Source organism: Durio zibethinus, chromosome 15, assembly GCF_047325235.1.
Source record: "Durio zibethinus cultivar Kanyao isolate XHJ-2024 chromosome 15, ASM4732523v1, whole genome shotgun sequence".
Classification (NCBI taxonomy): Eukaryota; Viridiplantae; Streptophyta; class Magnoliopsida; order Malvales; family Malvaceae; genus Durio; species Durio zibethinus.
The window spans coordinates 7,524,411-7,541,647 of NC_143176.1; the positions used below are offsets into that span (position 1 = coordinate 7,524,411).

Genomic DNA, 17,237 nt, shown 5'->3' on the forward strand with positions numbered 1-17,237 from the left:
CGAGTTCAACTTTACCTGGCGTCAGGTATAGAGGTGCCAAAGTTGCTTGGTAAGTGTTTCTAGTTCATGACAATGAGTAATGGTCAGGTCAACTATTCAAGGCTTTCCATGGCTTCATCACTCATTGTCCAAGTTCGAATATCTATTTCTTCCATGAATAGGAACCTAAGTTGAGGAAATGACCATGTTCTGAATCCCAGCTTCACTCTAATGGATCTAGTTAGCAGTTTTAGCACCTGGAGCTGTGGGAGGTTTTCCAACATTCCCACTTTATCAGGATTCAGGATTTATTGCAGAAAGCGTTTGGAGACGCAACAAACATTTATGAGGTCCACGACACTCAGGCACGCGTGGAACACCAACTATTTTGTGATATCATGTGTCTGTAGATTAGGGAGACTACATAAGGAAGAAGGAAGACGGTTCAAGCAAGGAGGATTTATCTTCAAGTACTTCAACAGAGATAAACTTTTTATGCTTTCAGGAATCCTAAAAACACATGTAGATCCTAGATCCGACTCTTAAGACTTCACTTTGCTATTAGAAACCAGCAAGAAATTCACTTTGCTAAAAGGAGATCTAGCTAGTGAATAAAAGACCAATCCATGTTCATGAGTATGGGAAGAGTTCCATCTATAGGTTGAGTCGGTGAACGCCCTCCCTGCATTGCCCCAGCAATGACAAAGCTGTGGCAGCAATATGCTTTGAGCTGAGCCCTGCCTCTTCAATTTGATCCGATTGAGATCCATGGTCAATGCATCTGTGAGGGAGCATCATAGGCCTCCACTGCACCAAGTAAGATTTTAGAAATAATTATATAAAATCTTCAACTGATTACTAGATTTAACCAATTGTTCAACTTAATGGAAGGTTATTAGCATCTGATACCTTAAGCTTTCCATCCAGCAGTCCGTTCAAGCCCAAGAAATGAGAAACATGGGTGCTGAACCCTCCAATTGATCCTTCTTCGGCAGTGATCAATATCTCATGTTCTTGAGCTAGCTGTCTTAGTAAATCTCCATCAATCGGTTTACAGAATCGAGCATCAGCCACTGTTGCGGAGATGCCAAGCATTTGTAGGAGCTCTGCCGCTTTCATACAACTTTGTACAATTGTTCCATAGCCCAAAATCGCCAACCTGTTTCCTTCCCTTAGTACTCTTCCCTTTCCAATCTGAATATATTCAAGATTTCGGTTAAGAAATTTGAACAGATGCTTTGAGTGATCATCTACAACTAAAAAGATTGGGTTGAATAAAATTAATACCTCCAAAGGTGCTCCTTTGTTGTTTTGTGGGAGAATGGAACCAATGCCATTTCCTCTGGGGTACCTAAAGCAACTAGGCCGATCATCTATAGCTGCTGCAGTTGCCACCATGTGCATCAGTTCAGTCTCATTTGAGGGGGCCATGACCACCATATTAGGCAAACATGCCATATAAGTAGTGTCGAAGGCACCGCAATGGGTTGGTCCATCAGCACCCACCAGGCCGGCCCTGTCTATAGCAAATCTCACTGGAAGCTTTTGAAGATCTACATCATGAGCAACCTGCAATCAAAGTTCATTTGTTATTATAAAGCTTTTATATTTCTGTGAAATTTTAGTAGCCTTTGAGATTAAAATAAATCTAAGTAGCTAGGTATAATTTCAATTACCTGATCAAATCCTCTTTGTAGAAATGAAGAGTAAATGGCACAAAAAGGTTTAAGGCCTTCCGAAGCTAGACCAGCAGCAAAAGTAACAGCATGTTGTTCTGCTATACCAACATCAAAACATCTATCTGGGAATCGCTTTTGGAATAAATTGAGTCCTGTTCCTCCACCCATCGCAGCATGAATTCCTACAATTTTATCATCTTGCTCTGCTTCAGCTATTAAAGACTCTGCAAAGTACTGGGTATATGAAAGCGTTTCTGACTTGCTCTTCATTTGTTTTCCAGACTTTGGATCAAATTTCACAACGCCTAGAAGAAGAAGAAGAAGAAGGAGAAGAAAATCCCTGTTAGGCCTGCTCTATAAACACTGAACTTTTATGGAGAAAAATCTGTGATGACAGTCAATTTGAGTTGTACGTACCATGCATTTTGTCAGGTGCAATCTCAGCAGGAGCATAACCTTTTCCTTTCTCGGTAATGACATGAATGAGAACAGGCCCTGGGGATGGCATTGACCTAATTTCATTAAAGACATAAACAAGGTCTTCTACACTATGACCATCCACTGGACCAATGTAGTATAGTCCTAGTTCATCAAATAGATTAGACCTAGAACCACCCATCATTCCTCTCACACAGGAATCAAATTTAGCAGCGATTTCATGTGTTTGCCCTCCCATTTGCTTTGTGATGCCCTGTGGATATTTTAAAGAACTTAATAAGCCCATTATGTAGAGTTATTTTTGCCTAAACCAAGTCATATTCTAGAGAACTATATATTGCTTTGAACAATTAATCACACCTTTGCAGCTTCGCGTAATTGACGAAATTCCCTGCTTGAATGCAGCTTAGTTAAAGATTTACTAAGAGCTCCAACAGGGGGAGCAGGACCATCGGCTGTGGCGGTAGGCAAGGAGACTTGCTCATTGTCGTTCAAGATGATGATAAGATTTGTGTCAAGATAACCTGCATTGTTCATTGCTTCATATGCCATTCCGGCAGTCATGGCTCCATCACCTATTACTGCAATTACATGATTGTTATTTCCTAACAAATCTCTTCCAACAGCCATCCCTGGAAACCAATAAAATAGCCCACATTAGCATGCTTCTCTGAGAAGAATTTTTGTTTGTTTATTATGTTTATGCGAAGTAGCCTAGAAAAGTAAAAAAAAAAAAAAAATTGTTAGTGCCGTAGCTCTGGAAGTCAAAAGAGCATTGATTGTGACCAACTTTAATTATTTATTTTTTCTTGGGTCCAACTCATTTTGCTACCAGTCCATCAGTTCTTTCCATTTTAACCTCCAAGACAAGGGCTTTGAAAAGTTACCTAATCCAGCTGAAATGCTAGTAGAACTATGGCCAGTTCCAAAGGCATCATGAATGCTCTCTTCCCTTTTTGGAAACCCTGCTAATCCACATGTTTGTCGAATCGAATGCATTCTTGATCTTCTGCCAGTTAAAATCTTATGAAGGTAGGCCTGTAAACACCAAAATTTAGTAAGAAAAGTTATATCCAAAAGTGAAATTTATTAACCAATTGATCCTATATGGATGGAACTGTGCATATAAGAAATAGTTATTTACCTGATGCCCAACATCCCAAATGATCTTATCCTCAGGAGTGTCGAAAACATGGTGAAGTGCCACCGTTAGCTCAGCCACCCCCAGGCTTGAACTCAGGTGCCCGCCTGTCTTTGACACCGTGTATACTAGCTCTTCTCGTAGTTCATTAGCTAACTTTCCAAGCTCCTATAGTTTTAATGAACAAATATATCATTCTCTTGGTTAAATCAATCGGAGCAAAAACTATTTTGTTTTAATTATTGTTTATAGCTTAATTAATATACCACAATGGAAAGATTCTTCATGTGAATAGGATTGTTTATGGTATCAAGAACTGGAGTGGATGGCTTTTCTCCTGAGAAATTTGGTTTGAAGTGTTCATTTTGTCTTGTTCGCTGGCCTCTTTTAATCATGGTGTTTCTGTCATTACTTGTATTTCCTGGTTGCTGCTGGGCTCTTGCTACTCCATTGAACCGACGCTGCAATGATCAGTACAAAAGAACTTAACTGTGGAGTGTCTAAATTCATCTATATATATATATATATATATATGTCACTAGAATCGGCAAATCAGGACTAAGAGAAGACAGACCTTGCAGTCACCTATGTGGCGAGTAGCAGTAAAATTATGCAAGCTTGAAATCGAATTATATCCATCCTGAGACTGCAGAAGAGGAAGAAAACTTGTCCTGAGAATGGAAGAAGCCATTGCCCAATTCTAAACAGGCCAAATTTAATAAAACTTAGCCGTTGCAATTGTATTGCTTTGGATGGAAGTATCAAATGTAATGGCTTTGATCAAAGAAGGAAATGCCTGGACGCTGGAAGTGATTGGTGAGCTAAGACCTGCCAGGTAATGGGGGGAATTTATAGGCTAAAGAACTCAGCTACATGTGGCGACTTCCCAGGAAAAGTGAGTGGGAAATTTATTTTCACGTGAAAAACTTTGGATGATGCGGATGGTCTAAGAATAGGCACTATTCCCCTTCGGGCCTTAATCATCCGTAACTTTGTTTTTGTTTTTTTATATGAGATTATGATATTTAAAATTTAAAATTATTAAATATTATTTTTTAAAAATAATTACGTGGATTATATTTCGAATTTCATTTTATCCTTTTAAATTTGTCATTTCATCTACATCCCACAAATTACTAATTAGCATTTTTATATTTAAAATATCAAAAATTAAATTTTAATCATTATAATTAAAAATTCAAATAAACCTATTTAAGTAAAAACTTTAGATTACTAATTATTATTTAATTAGATTTTGAGTTGATTTTTACTCGTTAATAATCCACTTAATCAGTAAAATTTTGTTGATTCCTTTGGCTGACGCATAACTTGATCTGTTTGTATGTCACTTTCACAGGAGATTGTCTTTTCTGAAACGAATCCGAGATAATGAGTAGTTAGATTAAATAATATTATTATTTTTTAAAGGAATATTAAATAATATTATTAAAACATCACATTAAGCTCATTTTTAATGTGATTTTATATTCAAAGATAAGTAGGTTTAGATTTTTTTAATCATGCTTTATAAGAAAAGCGCCCAATTCATTAAAATTAAAATTTAATGCTTTATCGTTAATAAAGTCTTGATTTAATAGTAAAGAAGAGATTATAAATTTTTAAAATTTAAAATTTAAAATTTATTATATATGAATTTAATTATTTAATTAAATTATAATTTAATAATTAATTATTTAATAATAAAATAATTAATTATATAAATAAAATACTTAATTATTAAAGTAACTTAAAAAAAAATTAAGGCGGCACAATTCTAAATCATACCTAAAGGCTAAGAACAACAGTCAAAGACGAGGTACAGCTACGAGGTAACTGTTAGGTTCTTTTCTTTCATGGAATGTACAAAGTTTGAAAGACTGACAAATCGTGAATCACGTACGATTCTGGATTTTGACACTTTGACGTTCACAATAGTTGCTCTATTTTTATGATATGACTAAGGATATTTTTATGTTTTAGACATAATAATTTTTTGGATGATTTTAATGATATATTTATTTACATAGATTTAATTTAATGCATTTAAAATTTTATTTATGTTATGTTTTTCATAAAAATTAATCTTAAATTGATTAAAAATAAAATAAAATGAACTCCTTTATATACCAACTGAGCTAATCCTTATGCATATTATTTATTTGTTATTTTTTCTGTCTTAAATTATTAGTTTGATTTTTAAGATATTTAAAAAATATTGATTTAAATTTATTTAATATTAAATTTTTATTTTTTTTTCATAAATTTGATGTTTTGGAATTTTTAGTGTCAAAAAAATAAAAAATAATTTTAGAAGTATAAAAAAATTAAGAGTTTCACATTTTCAAAAAGATGATAAAATTTTGACACACCAATAACAAAAAGTGAACAAAGAAAATGAGATTAAAAAAGTAATTATATTATTATTATTATTATTATTAAAGAAAAACATTGGAACGAAGAAGAAATTTCCTCGAATATCACTTATATCATGAGTTTGCACTTGGCACTTTGAATGAGAGTACTTGATCCAAGATACATTTTTCTTAGTAATTTTATATAATATATATAGTAATGTCGTAATTTACCTTTCTACAATTAAAAATTAAGGTTTTTTTTATTTAAAATATCATAATTTGAATTCTAATTATTGAAAAAATTTTAATATTTTATTAATAAATCACATTATTATTAATAAAAAATATATGTATATTGTTTTAGTTACAATGAGAGTTGTTTTATATATATATATATATATATATGATCCGCTAAATTTTATTTTTGTAAGTATCGTTAATAGCACTCTTAATATTTTTATTTAGTTTTTCATTGAGAATATTTTATTTAGTGATCTCAAAATGAATACTCGAGTTTCATTTGTTTCGTGAAAATTGACTTTCAAAAATATTTTTTGAAAAATATTCACATTGTTTGAAAAAAGTAAAGAAATATTTTTGGTTGTTTGACTATTTTCTAAAAGATTTATTCTTTTTCAAATAATATTGACATAACTATTAAAATATAAAAAATGATTTATAATTAAAATATATTGAAATTATTTATTATTAAAATTATTAATATTAAAAAATAATTATATTTTAATAATATTTAATATTTAAATATTATATTAAGATAAAAATATTAAAAACAAAACTATTTATTATTTATGTAATATTTAAAAATATTTAAAATAATGTTAATATTATTAAAATATTATTTTATTGATATAATAATATTAAAAATAGTAATATTTATTATTAAAATATTAAAAATATTTGTACTATTAAAATATTAATATTTTATATTGAAAGTATTTATTATTAAATCATCACAAAAATTTATTTATTTATATTTATTATGAAAATAATAATATAATTATATTAATAAATAAAATATAAAAATAAAATATTTTTAATTGAAAAAATATTAACAAATTATTAAAATATTCATTTTATAAAATTAATTATTAAAATAATAAAAATTTTAATTAATATATTATAATTTATTATTAAAATAATTAAATAATAATATTTATTATTGAGATATAAAAATATTTATTTTTAATAATATACAAAATAGAAATATTTAAAATTAAAATATCAAAAGCCTTTGAAAGTTAATATTTCATTTTTTAATTAAAATTAAATAAAAAATATTTTTAATATAATAATAATATTTCATGTTGGATCAAATCAAGCTTAAACTCAAAATATTATATTCAAGGTTTTACATGAGTAAAATTATAACAATATTTTTAATTTGAATTCTAATATTTTATTTTTTAAATAAAATTAAATAAAAATATTTTTTTTATTTATATAATAATATTTTGGATCAAATCAAATTAAGTTTAAACTTTAAAAAAATCATATTTAAGGTGTGATTTGAGTGGAATTGTACTCATAAGCTTGGTAAATAATCATATTCATAGACAGTTATTTTTTAAAAATTATCTTCTTTTGAAAAGAAGAAGATAATTTTCAAAAAAATTATCTTATTTCTTGTTAATTAATAAGTATTTTTTTGTTGACTAATAAATTTTTTACTCAATAAATAACAAAAAATATATAAATTATTTTTTACAAATCAATCGAACTTTAAACATATATCCAAACCATTTAAATGAAAAGAATTTAAATGATTAATGAAATCAGTAACATAGAATTTTATTATGCATCGTTTAAGTAATTGTACGACATGAAAATAATTTCCCATAGGCAAAGGTTCACGGAGTTGTAGGATCCAGATTCTCATCTTATGATATTTGATTCCCCAAATGAAAAAACAAAAATCCTCCATGGAAAAAAAAAAAAAAAAAAAAGGCTGCTTTGCTAAGATCATGCAACACATAGACATGTGTATGTTGTTGATCTGGATTTGCTCCAAAAGTTTGGTTCAGATACGGCGTTGTCGTTAATAGCATGATCACGTGAATCTCATGCAATTATACTGATTAACAAAGCTCAAGAAAAAGATAGCCCACCGGCCACTTATCATTTGAGTTCCTCCAATTAAGTGAATGCCTGAAACACGCTTGTTATATGTCCAAACATTCATGCAGTAAGTAGATTCTGATCGTAGCCACAAACTGAAATATCATCATTTTTGCACGGGCTTATTCCTTTTCAACAGGTCCAAATTATGGAGGATTTTTTTTCTTTGGCCTGATATTTTATGTTTTAAATGTGAACATTACATTAAAAAAAGTAGTTACCTCAATTAATTAAAATTTATTTTTTTGACGAAAAAATTTTAAATTTAAGTTTTATTAATAATTATTATTCGGATTATTTCGAATACATATTTTATAATTATTTATTTTAAATTATCAAATATAATGCATCTTATTCTACTTTAAAAAATTGAATAATTTATTTACCTATAAATTTTTTTTTGTAAAAAAAAAATGTGAACATTGCAAGAAAAGAAACTGTAAACTTTTTTTCTACTTATTTCTATGAGATGTTACTTTGACATACAAGTACAAAGAGTTCATATTTAATGCATTTCTGTCATCTAATTCTCTCCATTTTCTGTTTAGTTCAAAACATGTATGATTAAATTTGCTCCCATATTCTAATTTGAAACTTTCAAAATTGAAACTCAAGTTCTAACAGCTGAAATATATATTCCCTAAGAATATATATTTTTCAAAAATTGCATCAGATCATATCCATGATCTTTGTTCATGATTTTTAAAATAGAATTTTCCAATTTTACTCTTTTGGGTAAATTACATCATATATCCATAAGTTTGACAAATATTTCGCATTTAATATCCATAACCTTAGTTTAAAACTCAATTTTTGGAACTTTATGAAATATATCTCTTAGGGTCATGGATTTTAGTTTTCAAGCTTACATTTTTTAAGTGGTTGCTGAAAATAAAATATTTTTAGAGCCAACGTTGAAGCAAAACCGGTAAGTTCCTTTTTTTTTTTTTTTTTTTGAGTTGGGAAAGGAAACAATTCAGATAAAAGAAAAAGTTACACTTCAATTTTTGCTCAATTCTTTATGTGCAATGTGAATTACGATGTTTGAAAATATAATAAAAAATAAATTATCGATCTAACGAAAATTAAATACATTATAATGTCAATAAATATTAATGAGTGTGGTATTAAAGAAATCATCCAATTTCATATTGACCTTAGATTTTGTGTCTACATAGTACATAATATTGGACTTGAAGTAACAAACATAATAACGTAAAAATAATATATCGTAATACATTTATAATAAATAAATAACAATAATAATTAATAATAAAAAAATAAAATATATCAAACTTTATATATAAAATCCAACCATTAAAAAATTTTTACTATTAAATAATAAATATATAAAATTTTTTTCCAACTAAAATTAAAATTAAACAAAAATTAAATAAATCTCATTAAATAAGTGATTCAAAAAAATCTCTGAATTTATTTTTAAAAAATTTCAAATTTAATCTTCATTGTTAAAAATATAAAATATTAAATCATAAATATACTAATAAAATTTAACTCAAACAAATCACAAATCGACCCTCATTCAATTTCTTAATCAAATTGACGATTTTTCCTTCTCTTTATTTTCTCTGGCGTTTTCCTGATGGGTCACCTCTTTTTCATGCTAGAAACAGTCCTCGTCTTTTATTACGTGGGGCTTTTTATTTCTCAGTTAAAAGACAAAACGCCTATGGGCCTTTAATCGGTAAAAGTTCATCGGATTGGACCGACGTTGTCAACGCATGGGAGTTCAAAACTTTCAAAGATAAGAATCCCTAATGGATCACAGTCCCTGGAGCCACAAATTCTGTTGTATATTTGTCGCTAAACGAAACAATAATTTAGCTTCAAAATTAGGACATGGCTGAATGTATCATGCATGTTTCTTGTGGTATATTGATATCAAGGTCGGCGAAGGCTGACACGTTTCTCTCGATCACTTTGCTGCTCAACGAAAGCGACACCCTGAGCTGAGATCGACAGCAAGGCCTTTGATTTGTGTCATTGGAATAAACATGAAATTGGAATTTTAACACCTTGTGTTCGTTTGTTACAAGAAAATGCGAGAGTTACGGGCTTTAATTATTTAATTAGAGCTTTATAATCAACAACAAAATAATCCGACGATGCATATATAATTTAATGGTTGGTGATTATTATTTTTTTTAAATGTGAGTTCAAATCTTTTGCCTTTTGATATATAGGTAGGATTTAAAATTTTTTCAAGTCTCTATAATTATAATATATGTAAACACCCTCTTTAATTCGAAATCAATTTATATTTTAAAATTAGAGTTAGAATTTTTTTAATTTATTTTTGGTGTTATATTTAGTTTAGAGTTATTATTATTAAAAAAACAAAAAAAGGAAAAAATTGTTTTGCTGAAACTTAAAAAGGATTTAATTCTAATTGGGTTGTTGAATTGAAAGTGTTTTAATTGAAAAATAATTGTAAAGGGGAATTGGTTTGAGAGATAGATTTGGATTAAAAATCTAAAGTTGAAGTTAATTAGGAGATTCAAACAAAAAAAACTCATTTTCCTATTATAATTGGAATTAGTGGCTTATGAAAAGATCCCATTAGAATCAATTAGAGACAATCAATGATCAATAAAAAAAATCAAGAGAGAAAGAGTAAAAAAAAAGCAAAAAAAACTAAAAGTTTTTTTTTTTAATAATCTTTTATAGTGTTTTGAGTTTAGATAATTAAGATTTTCTTTTAAGAGTTCTGTGTTGAAAAAAAAAGTTAAGAAGAAACACAATTACAAGGTCCCATGTGATTTGGAATCAATCGTAGCTCAATCTTCGGTATTTACTTTTTATTTGTCTTGTACTTAAGTTTTAGTTATCTTTGTATTTTATTATAATTATCTATTTATTTTTTCATTTATTTTACTATTTATATATTTATTTATTTGTAAATATTTTATAAAAAAAAAAAGGAAAAGAGGGAAAAATATTTTTTTTAAAAAGAATCTTACTAATATATTAGAAGATTCAAATTTTTTAAAAGAAATGTTTAAATAAAAAGAATCTTACTAATATATTGAAAGATTCAAAATTTTAATAAATTGTTTTAATAAAACAAAAAACCTTACAAATATATTAAAAGACAATTTGATTTTTAAAATAAGGTTTTACCAATATGTTGGAGAACTTTATTAATTTTTTATAAAAAACAAACTTCAAAAGAAAAATAATTTTCAATAAAGCCTTACCTTATATTATCTTATTTTTGCATCCCTAGAATAAATTTAAGAAATGTATTATTGCATTATATTTGTCAAGAATTGAAATGATAATGAATAAATTATAATATTTAAAAAAATTCCTGCATTCATTTAAAAAGAAATCCCTAAGGCAAAAGGAAAATAAAAAGATGAAAAAAGCTTGAAATATGATTTGAAATGACACATAGGGTGACCAAGTGATGAATATAGTAATGGATTCATCGACATAACTTGTAAGTTGTGATCAGATAATAAAAATAATATGGATCAGTAGACGAAATTTGTTCTAAAATGGTTAATGGTAAGAAGCTAAAAAAGAAATATGAAATGGTGGAGTCTTGAAAACCATATTATCACAATTAATTAAAATTTTATGACATTAATGTTAGTGACATATGCATTCCATGCATTGTGTTTGCATTATTGTTTACACAATACATGTTTATAACTTGGCGAATATTTGAATCTTGGCTAGCATGCATTTACATCATGTAGTGAACATTGGAATTATGGTTTAGAGTACGACATCTACATTATTTTGATAATCTAGACTATTGTATTCACATCATTAAGAAAACATTTGAGTCATTATCATGATATTCTTTATATACAAAATTTTGACTTTGATTAAAGATTGAAAATTTTCATGACAAGAAATTTTTAACTTTTTAAGGAAAGTTTTTTAAGATAAGGTTGGGAATCCTTGAATGAAAAAATGTTTTATGAGGAAAACATTTAGAATTTTAAAGTAGTAAAGCATTTTAAAGAAGCATTTTTAAAGTTAAAAGTAATAAAGATCTTTAAGGAGTTCTAAATGAGAATTTTTAAGAAATTTTAAATGAAAATCTTTAAATGAGAATCTTTGAATGAGAATCTTTGTCTTTGAGTTTTAAATGAGAATTTTTAACTCTAAAATTTATCGAATGTGAATCTTTGAACTCGAATGAGAAGCTTTAAAATTTTGGATGTGAACCCCTAAATTTTTTGAATGAGAACATTTGAATTTAGATGTGAAACTCAATAATTTATTGAATGTGAATCTTTGATCTAAAATGAGAAGCTTTGAAACTTTAGATGAAATATCAAATGTGAAACACTAAAACTTTATAATCAAAATCTTTGAAATCTTAAAAGTGAATACCTAAAGTTTTTCAAATAAAAATCTTTAACTTTTTAGTGTGAATCTCTAGAATTTTACAATGTAAATCTTTAAATGTTAGATATGAGCCTAATAATTTTGATGCAAATTTGAGTTCTTGCAAATCTCTTAATTAAATGTTGGATGTGAATCTTTAAAATACAAATCTGAATTCTTACGAATCTAAGTTGTTGTGAATCTATGTGTCTTGCGAACCAGTAAATTCTTATGAATTTGAGTTTTTGTGAGTCTAAAATTTTGAGAATCAAATTCTTGCGAAACTAAAATTTTACAAATTTAAATTCTTATGAATCTTTAATCCTTTTGAATTTGAAAATTCTTGCTAAACTGAAAATTCTTTGTAATTTTTACAAATCTTGAATAACATGTAAATCTTTGAATTTTTGGAATCTTTGCGAATCTTGGATCTTTATGAATATTTACAATTGCTAAACTTTGAAATTCTTTGCAAATCTTAGAATCTTTGTGGATCTTTGATCTTTGTAAATCTTAACAATCATGAATTTTGAAATTTTTTGCTAATCTTAAAACATTTGCAAAACTTGTAATCTTTTTTAATTTTGAAACTTTTGCAAATCTTAGAGTCTTTTATGAATCTTAAATTTTTTTGGAAACCTTTGAATCTTTTACGAATATTGAATCTTGTGAATCTTTAAATCCTTATGAATCTTTGATTTTTTGTGAAATTTTGAATTTAATTGCAAATCTTTGAATTTTTAAAAAAATCTTGAATATTTTGCAAGTATTTAAATTCAAATTGAGAATTTTTAAATTTAATTGCGAACCTTTGAGATTCAAGTTGAGAATCCTTGAATTTCAATTGTCAAATTTTAATCTTTATTATAGATGAAAATCTCTAAATTTTTTCTTTATATCAAATTTGAACATAATAGGCGTCTATATCTTTGCACAATTTATCTTTCATAGAAAATACGCAAAGAGGGATAGTTGTAGATACTCCCTTTAGTCCAAAGTCAATTTATATTTTGTTACAAGTTAAATTAAAAAAGGCCATGTTAGTCATTTAATAATTATTTATATTTTTTTCACAATCAGTATATATGAGTCTGCATGTTAGTTATTTTGTTGAAAAATTGACAGTTGATGTAACAATTATTACAGAACTATTACAAAAAGAGGTTGTTACAAAAGGAAATACAATTTTACATTCATTTCCTGTACTCTAGAATTTCTTTTTGTATCTCCTCTTCTTTCTCTTCTTATTTCTATTTTTAAAATTTTAACTGCTACAAATTTAAGTTTTCACAAAAGAGCTTGAGCTGATAGTGGTTCAATTGAGCAGCATTATTTTTGGTATCAAAGCCTCGATTCTTAACAATGACAAAGGGTACAATAACTAGGTTGCAGAAAAATATGGGCCAGATGCAAAAAGAGCTGTAGAGGGTTGAGGCCATATTTGACACCTCTATTAAGCAACTTAATGATAAAATTGATTCTTTTGTAAAAAAATGCATGGCATGTTTGAAAATATCATGAACAGTAGGCAAAGCTCACTTCAAGAAGTTGAGATGGGAGATTCAACAGCACCATTGGCTAGGAAAGAAAAATCTATTGTGGGTGATGTGAAAAGTAGCAAGGTTATTATTCATAAACCTTTTTTCCACCGAAACAAAGAAAGTTAAACGAATACCAACCAAGTACTATAAGTTGGAATGCCCAAAATTTATTGGAGACGATTTCAAGGAATGGTTGTTGAAGATCTAACAATTTTTTGAAGTTGATTGAACTTGGAAAAATAAGAAAGTGAGGACTATGATGATGCATTTAGAGGGATGAGCTTTACAATGGCATTATAGGTACATAAAGAATAAAGAAAGTCTTCAAGAAGGAAGCTGGCTCACTCATGTTACTGAGATAAAGACTAGATTTGCTGAAATTGAGTTATTTGATCCTATATTAGAAATAGTAGTGTTGAAGTAACATAATACTATTGATAAATTTTATGAGTTTAAGAGTTTATTAAATTTACTCTCTATTTCTGATGATAATGCTTTCAGTATATTTTTGAAAAATTTGAAGCCTGAGATTTCTAAGCCTATTAGAATGTTTTATCCTTAAGCCATGCTTACCAGTTGACCATACAGATGGAGTTTTTAATATACAATGTGCCGAGAAAACCTTATATACCTTACAAGAATCCTATAACAACTCTTCATATGTCCCATAATAATCTTTATACTTTTAAAACTATATTACCCCCACTATTACCAACCTAAAAAAACCTTTTGTTAAATTATAACCAGCTTACTAAATCAACCAACCGTATAAATACCTACAAAACTACAACCAGTAAACTTGAGTCAACTCTAGTAAAATTTAATGTTATCAAAATACCAACCCGAGAGAAAAAAGATGACAAGAGAAAGAAAAGACTCTGTATGTGGTATGTGATTAAGTTTACAACAAGCCACAGGTGTGTCAAGGCTTAATTGTACCAGATATTTATTGAAGAAAAAAAAGACAATAATAATGATACTAAGGAGTTTTGTGATTGTGTAGACAATTTAAAGGAGATTGGAGAGGAAAAACATGAATTACATAACAGGCAAGTCATCTCCTTACATACTTTAATTGAAGTTGAAAGTCATACGACCATGAGATTATATGATCAAATTAAGAACCAATCAGTAGTGTTCTTAACTGGCTTTGAAAGTACCCATAATTTTATTGATAAATTATTGATTAAGAAACTAGGATGTAACACTCAGAAGATTGTTGAAATCAATGTCACTGTAGCTAATGATAACAAATTACTGACTTAGGATGTATGTAAAGCATTGATTTTAGAGGTTTAAGGCCTAGTCCAGAATATTGATTTTTTTATGCTACCTTTAATGGGCTGTGAAGTAGTACTTAGAATGTAATGGCTCTAGACATTAGGGCCTATTAGCAAACAATAGGTATAAATTGTAAGTAATAGAGGCTGTTTATATGTATATGGCTACAAGTAAATAGTTTGCTAAGTTGAAGAGGGTTAGTAAGATAAGTGGACTAATGATGATATCTAGTATTAGAGTTTCTCAGTCTTGAGATGGGTTACACTAATTTAGTCAACAAACTGAATTACCACATGATTTTGCAGGAATTGTTACTATGATACTCTTTAATCTCTGAGACACTTACAAATTTACCTCCATCAAAGCCTTAATATCATAAGATACCTTTGATAAATAAATCTCAACCTATAAAGATTAAACCTTATAGGTACCTAATTATACAAAAAAATAAGATTGAAAAAATAATAGCAAAAATTAAAGAGGTTGAAATTATAAGAGATAGCAACAGTTGATTAGCATCTCTAGTGGTTCTAATGAAAAAGAAAGATGGCTCATGGATGTATTGTGTGGATTACAGATAATTAAATAAGATCACACTTAAAGATCAGTTTCTTATTCCTTTAATAAAAGAGTTGTTAGATAGATTATATGTTATTTACTAGTTCTCTAAGCTGGATCTCAAATTTAGTTATCACCAGATTCCAATGGATCCTGCAGATGTTCAAAAAATAGCTTTCAGGACTCACCAAAAGCATTATGAGTTTTTGGTCATGCCCTTTAGATTGACTAATGCACCTTTTACATTTCAAAGTTTAATAAATAGTATATTTTAGCCTTTCCTTAGAAAATTTGTGTTGGTATTTTTTGATGATATCATGGTTTATTCATTAAACTGGAATGATCATTTAGCACATTTTCAATAGGTGTTTGATGTCTTAGTCAGCTACCATTTATTTGTTAAGCTTTCAAAGTGTGACTTTGGTGCTATTCAAATCGAATATTTGGGGCGTGCGATAAATAAAGGGATAGTTGTTATAGACAGTACTAAGGTTGAATGTGTTAAACAATGATCAATTCCTAAGTCTGTTAAAGAATTATGAGGATTATTAGGCCTCACTAGGTATTATTGTAGGTTCATTAATGGATATGAAACTATTGCAAAACCATTCACTAATTTATTGAAGAAAAATGCCTTTAATTGGCAAGAAACAACAACAATAGCTTTTGAGAAACTCAAGCAAACTATAATATCAACTCCTATTCTAGCACCGCCAGATTTTAACTCAACTTTTGTAATTAAGTCAGATGTTTTAAGTTATAGAATTGGTGCTGTGTTGAGTCAAAATGGTAGGTTAGTTGCTTATTTTAGCAAAGCTTTATCTCTTAAACATTAGGCACTATCTGTTTATGAAAAGGAGATGTTGGCCATATTAGTTGCAGTGAAGAAATAGAGTGTTTATTTAACTGAAAGGCATTTCCAGATAAAAACATATCACTAAAGTCTAAAATTTTTGTTGGACCAGAAAATAAACACGTTTGCTCAACAACTTTGGGTTGTCAAAATGATGAGATTTGATTATGAACTTGTCTACAGGAAGGGCTCTACTAACATGATAACCAATGCTCTTTCTTAAAATCTTACAACCTTGTTATATGCTTTATCTTTTGTAACTAATTATCTAATAACTAAGATTAAATAGTCTTGGTTAAAAGATCCAATGTTGATACATCTATTGCATAAGCTTATGAACAACCTAAGATAGTCTCTTAAGTACACTTAACAAGTAGGTCAGTCGAGAAAGAAAAGAAAACTTATGGTGGGAGCTAATTCTGAGTTAAAAAAGGATTTATTGACATTTTTTCATGATTCAGTGGATAGAGGGCATTCTAAAGTAAATACAACTATGAAGAGAATAGCTAATGTGGTATATTGGAGACGAATGAAAAAAACAATTTGACAACATGTCAAAGAATGCATAATTTGTCAAAATGCAAATATGAAACTGTCTTTTAAGGTTTGTTACAACCTTTACCAATTTTTGATAAGATATGGGTATATGTGTCTATGGATTTTAGAGAAGGTTTGCCTAAGTCATTTAAGAAATATGTTATTATCATGGTAGTGGATAGGTTAAGTAAATATGCCCATTTTATCACTCTGGCTCATACTTTCACTGACATTACAATTGCTCAAGCCTATCTAGACAATGTGTACAGGTTACATAGAGTACCTAATACTATTGTTTCTAACAGAGATAGGATTTTCACTAGTTCATTTTAGAATGAATTGTTCAAATTATTGGAAACCAAGTTAAAAATGTCT

The 17,237-nt window shown here is 28.3% G+C and overlaps 1 protein-coding gene across 1 annotated transcript; it reads right to left on the reverse strand.

The window, feature by feature from the left end:
• Nucleotides 1–423: 423 nt before the first annotated feature.
• On the reverse strand, nt 424–4,117 carry LOC111301722 (1-deoxy-D-xylulose-5-phosphate synthase 2, chloroplastic-like). The gene is made up of 10 exons (XM_022897619.2): nt 3,812–4,117; nt 3,504–3,698; nt 3,241–3,405; nt 2,984–3,134; nt 2,457–2,728; nt 2,076–2,349; nt 1,656–1,963; nt 1,267–1,548; nt 889–1,173; nt 424–786 (listed from the first exon to the last, which is right to left on the reverse strand). Exons 1-10 carry the CDS (start codon nt 3,926–3,928, stop codon nt 634–636), a joined length of 2,202 nt encoding a protein of 733 aa, XP_022753354.2. The 5' UTR covers nt 3,929–4,117; the 3' UTR covers nt 424–633.
• Nucleotides 4,118–17,237: the final 13,120 nt, after the last annotated feature.

Excerpts from the sequence above, each read along its gene's own strand:
- LOC111301722 (XM_022897619.2), bottom strand. The coding sequence starts at position 3,928 with ATGGCTTCTTCCATTCTCAGGACAAGTTTTCTTCCTCTTCTGCAGTCT. Across the intron at positions 2,350-2,456 it reads AATTACGCGAAGCTGCAAAG|GGCATCACAAAGCAAATGGG; the intron begins GTGTGATTAATT and ends AAATATCCACAG. Across the intron at positions 1,964-2,075 it reads TGCACCTGACAAAATGCATG|GCGTTGTGAAATTTGATCCA; the intron begins GTACGTACAACT and ends TTCTTCTTCTAG.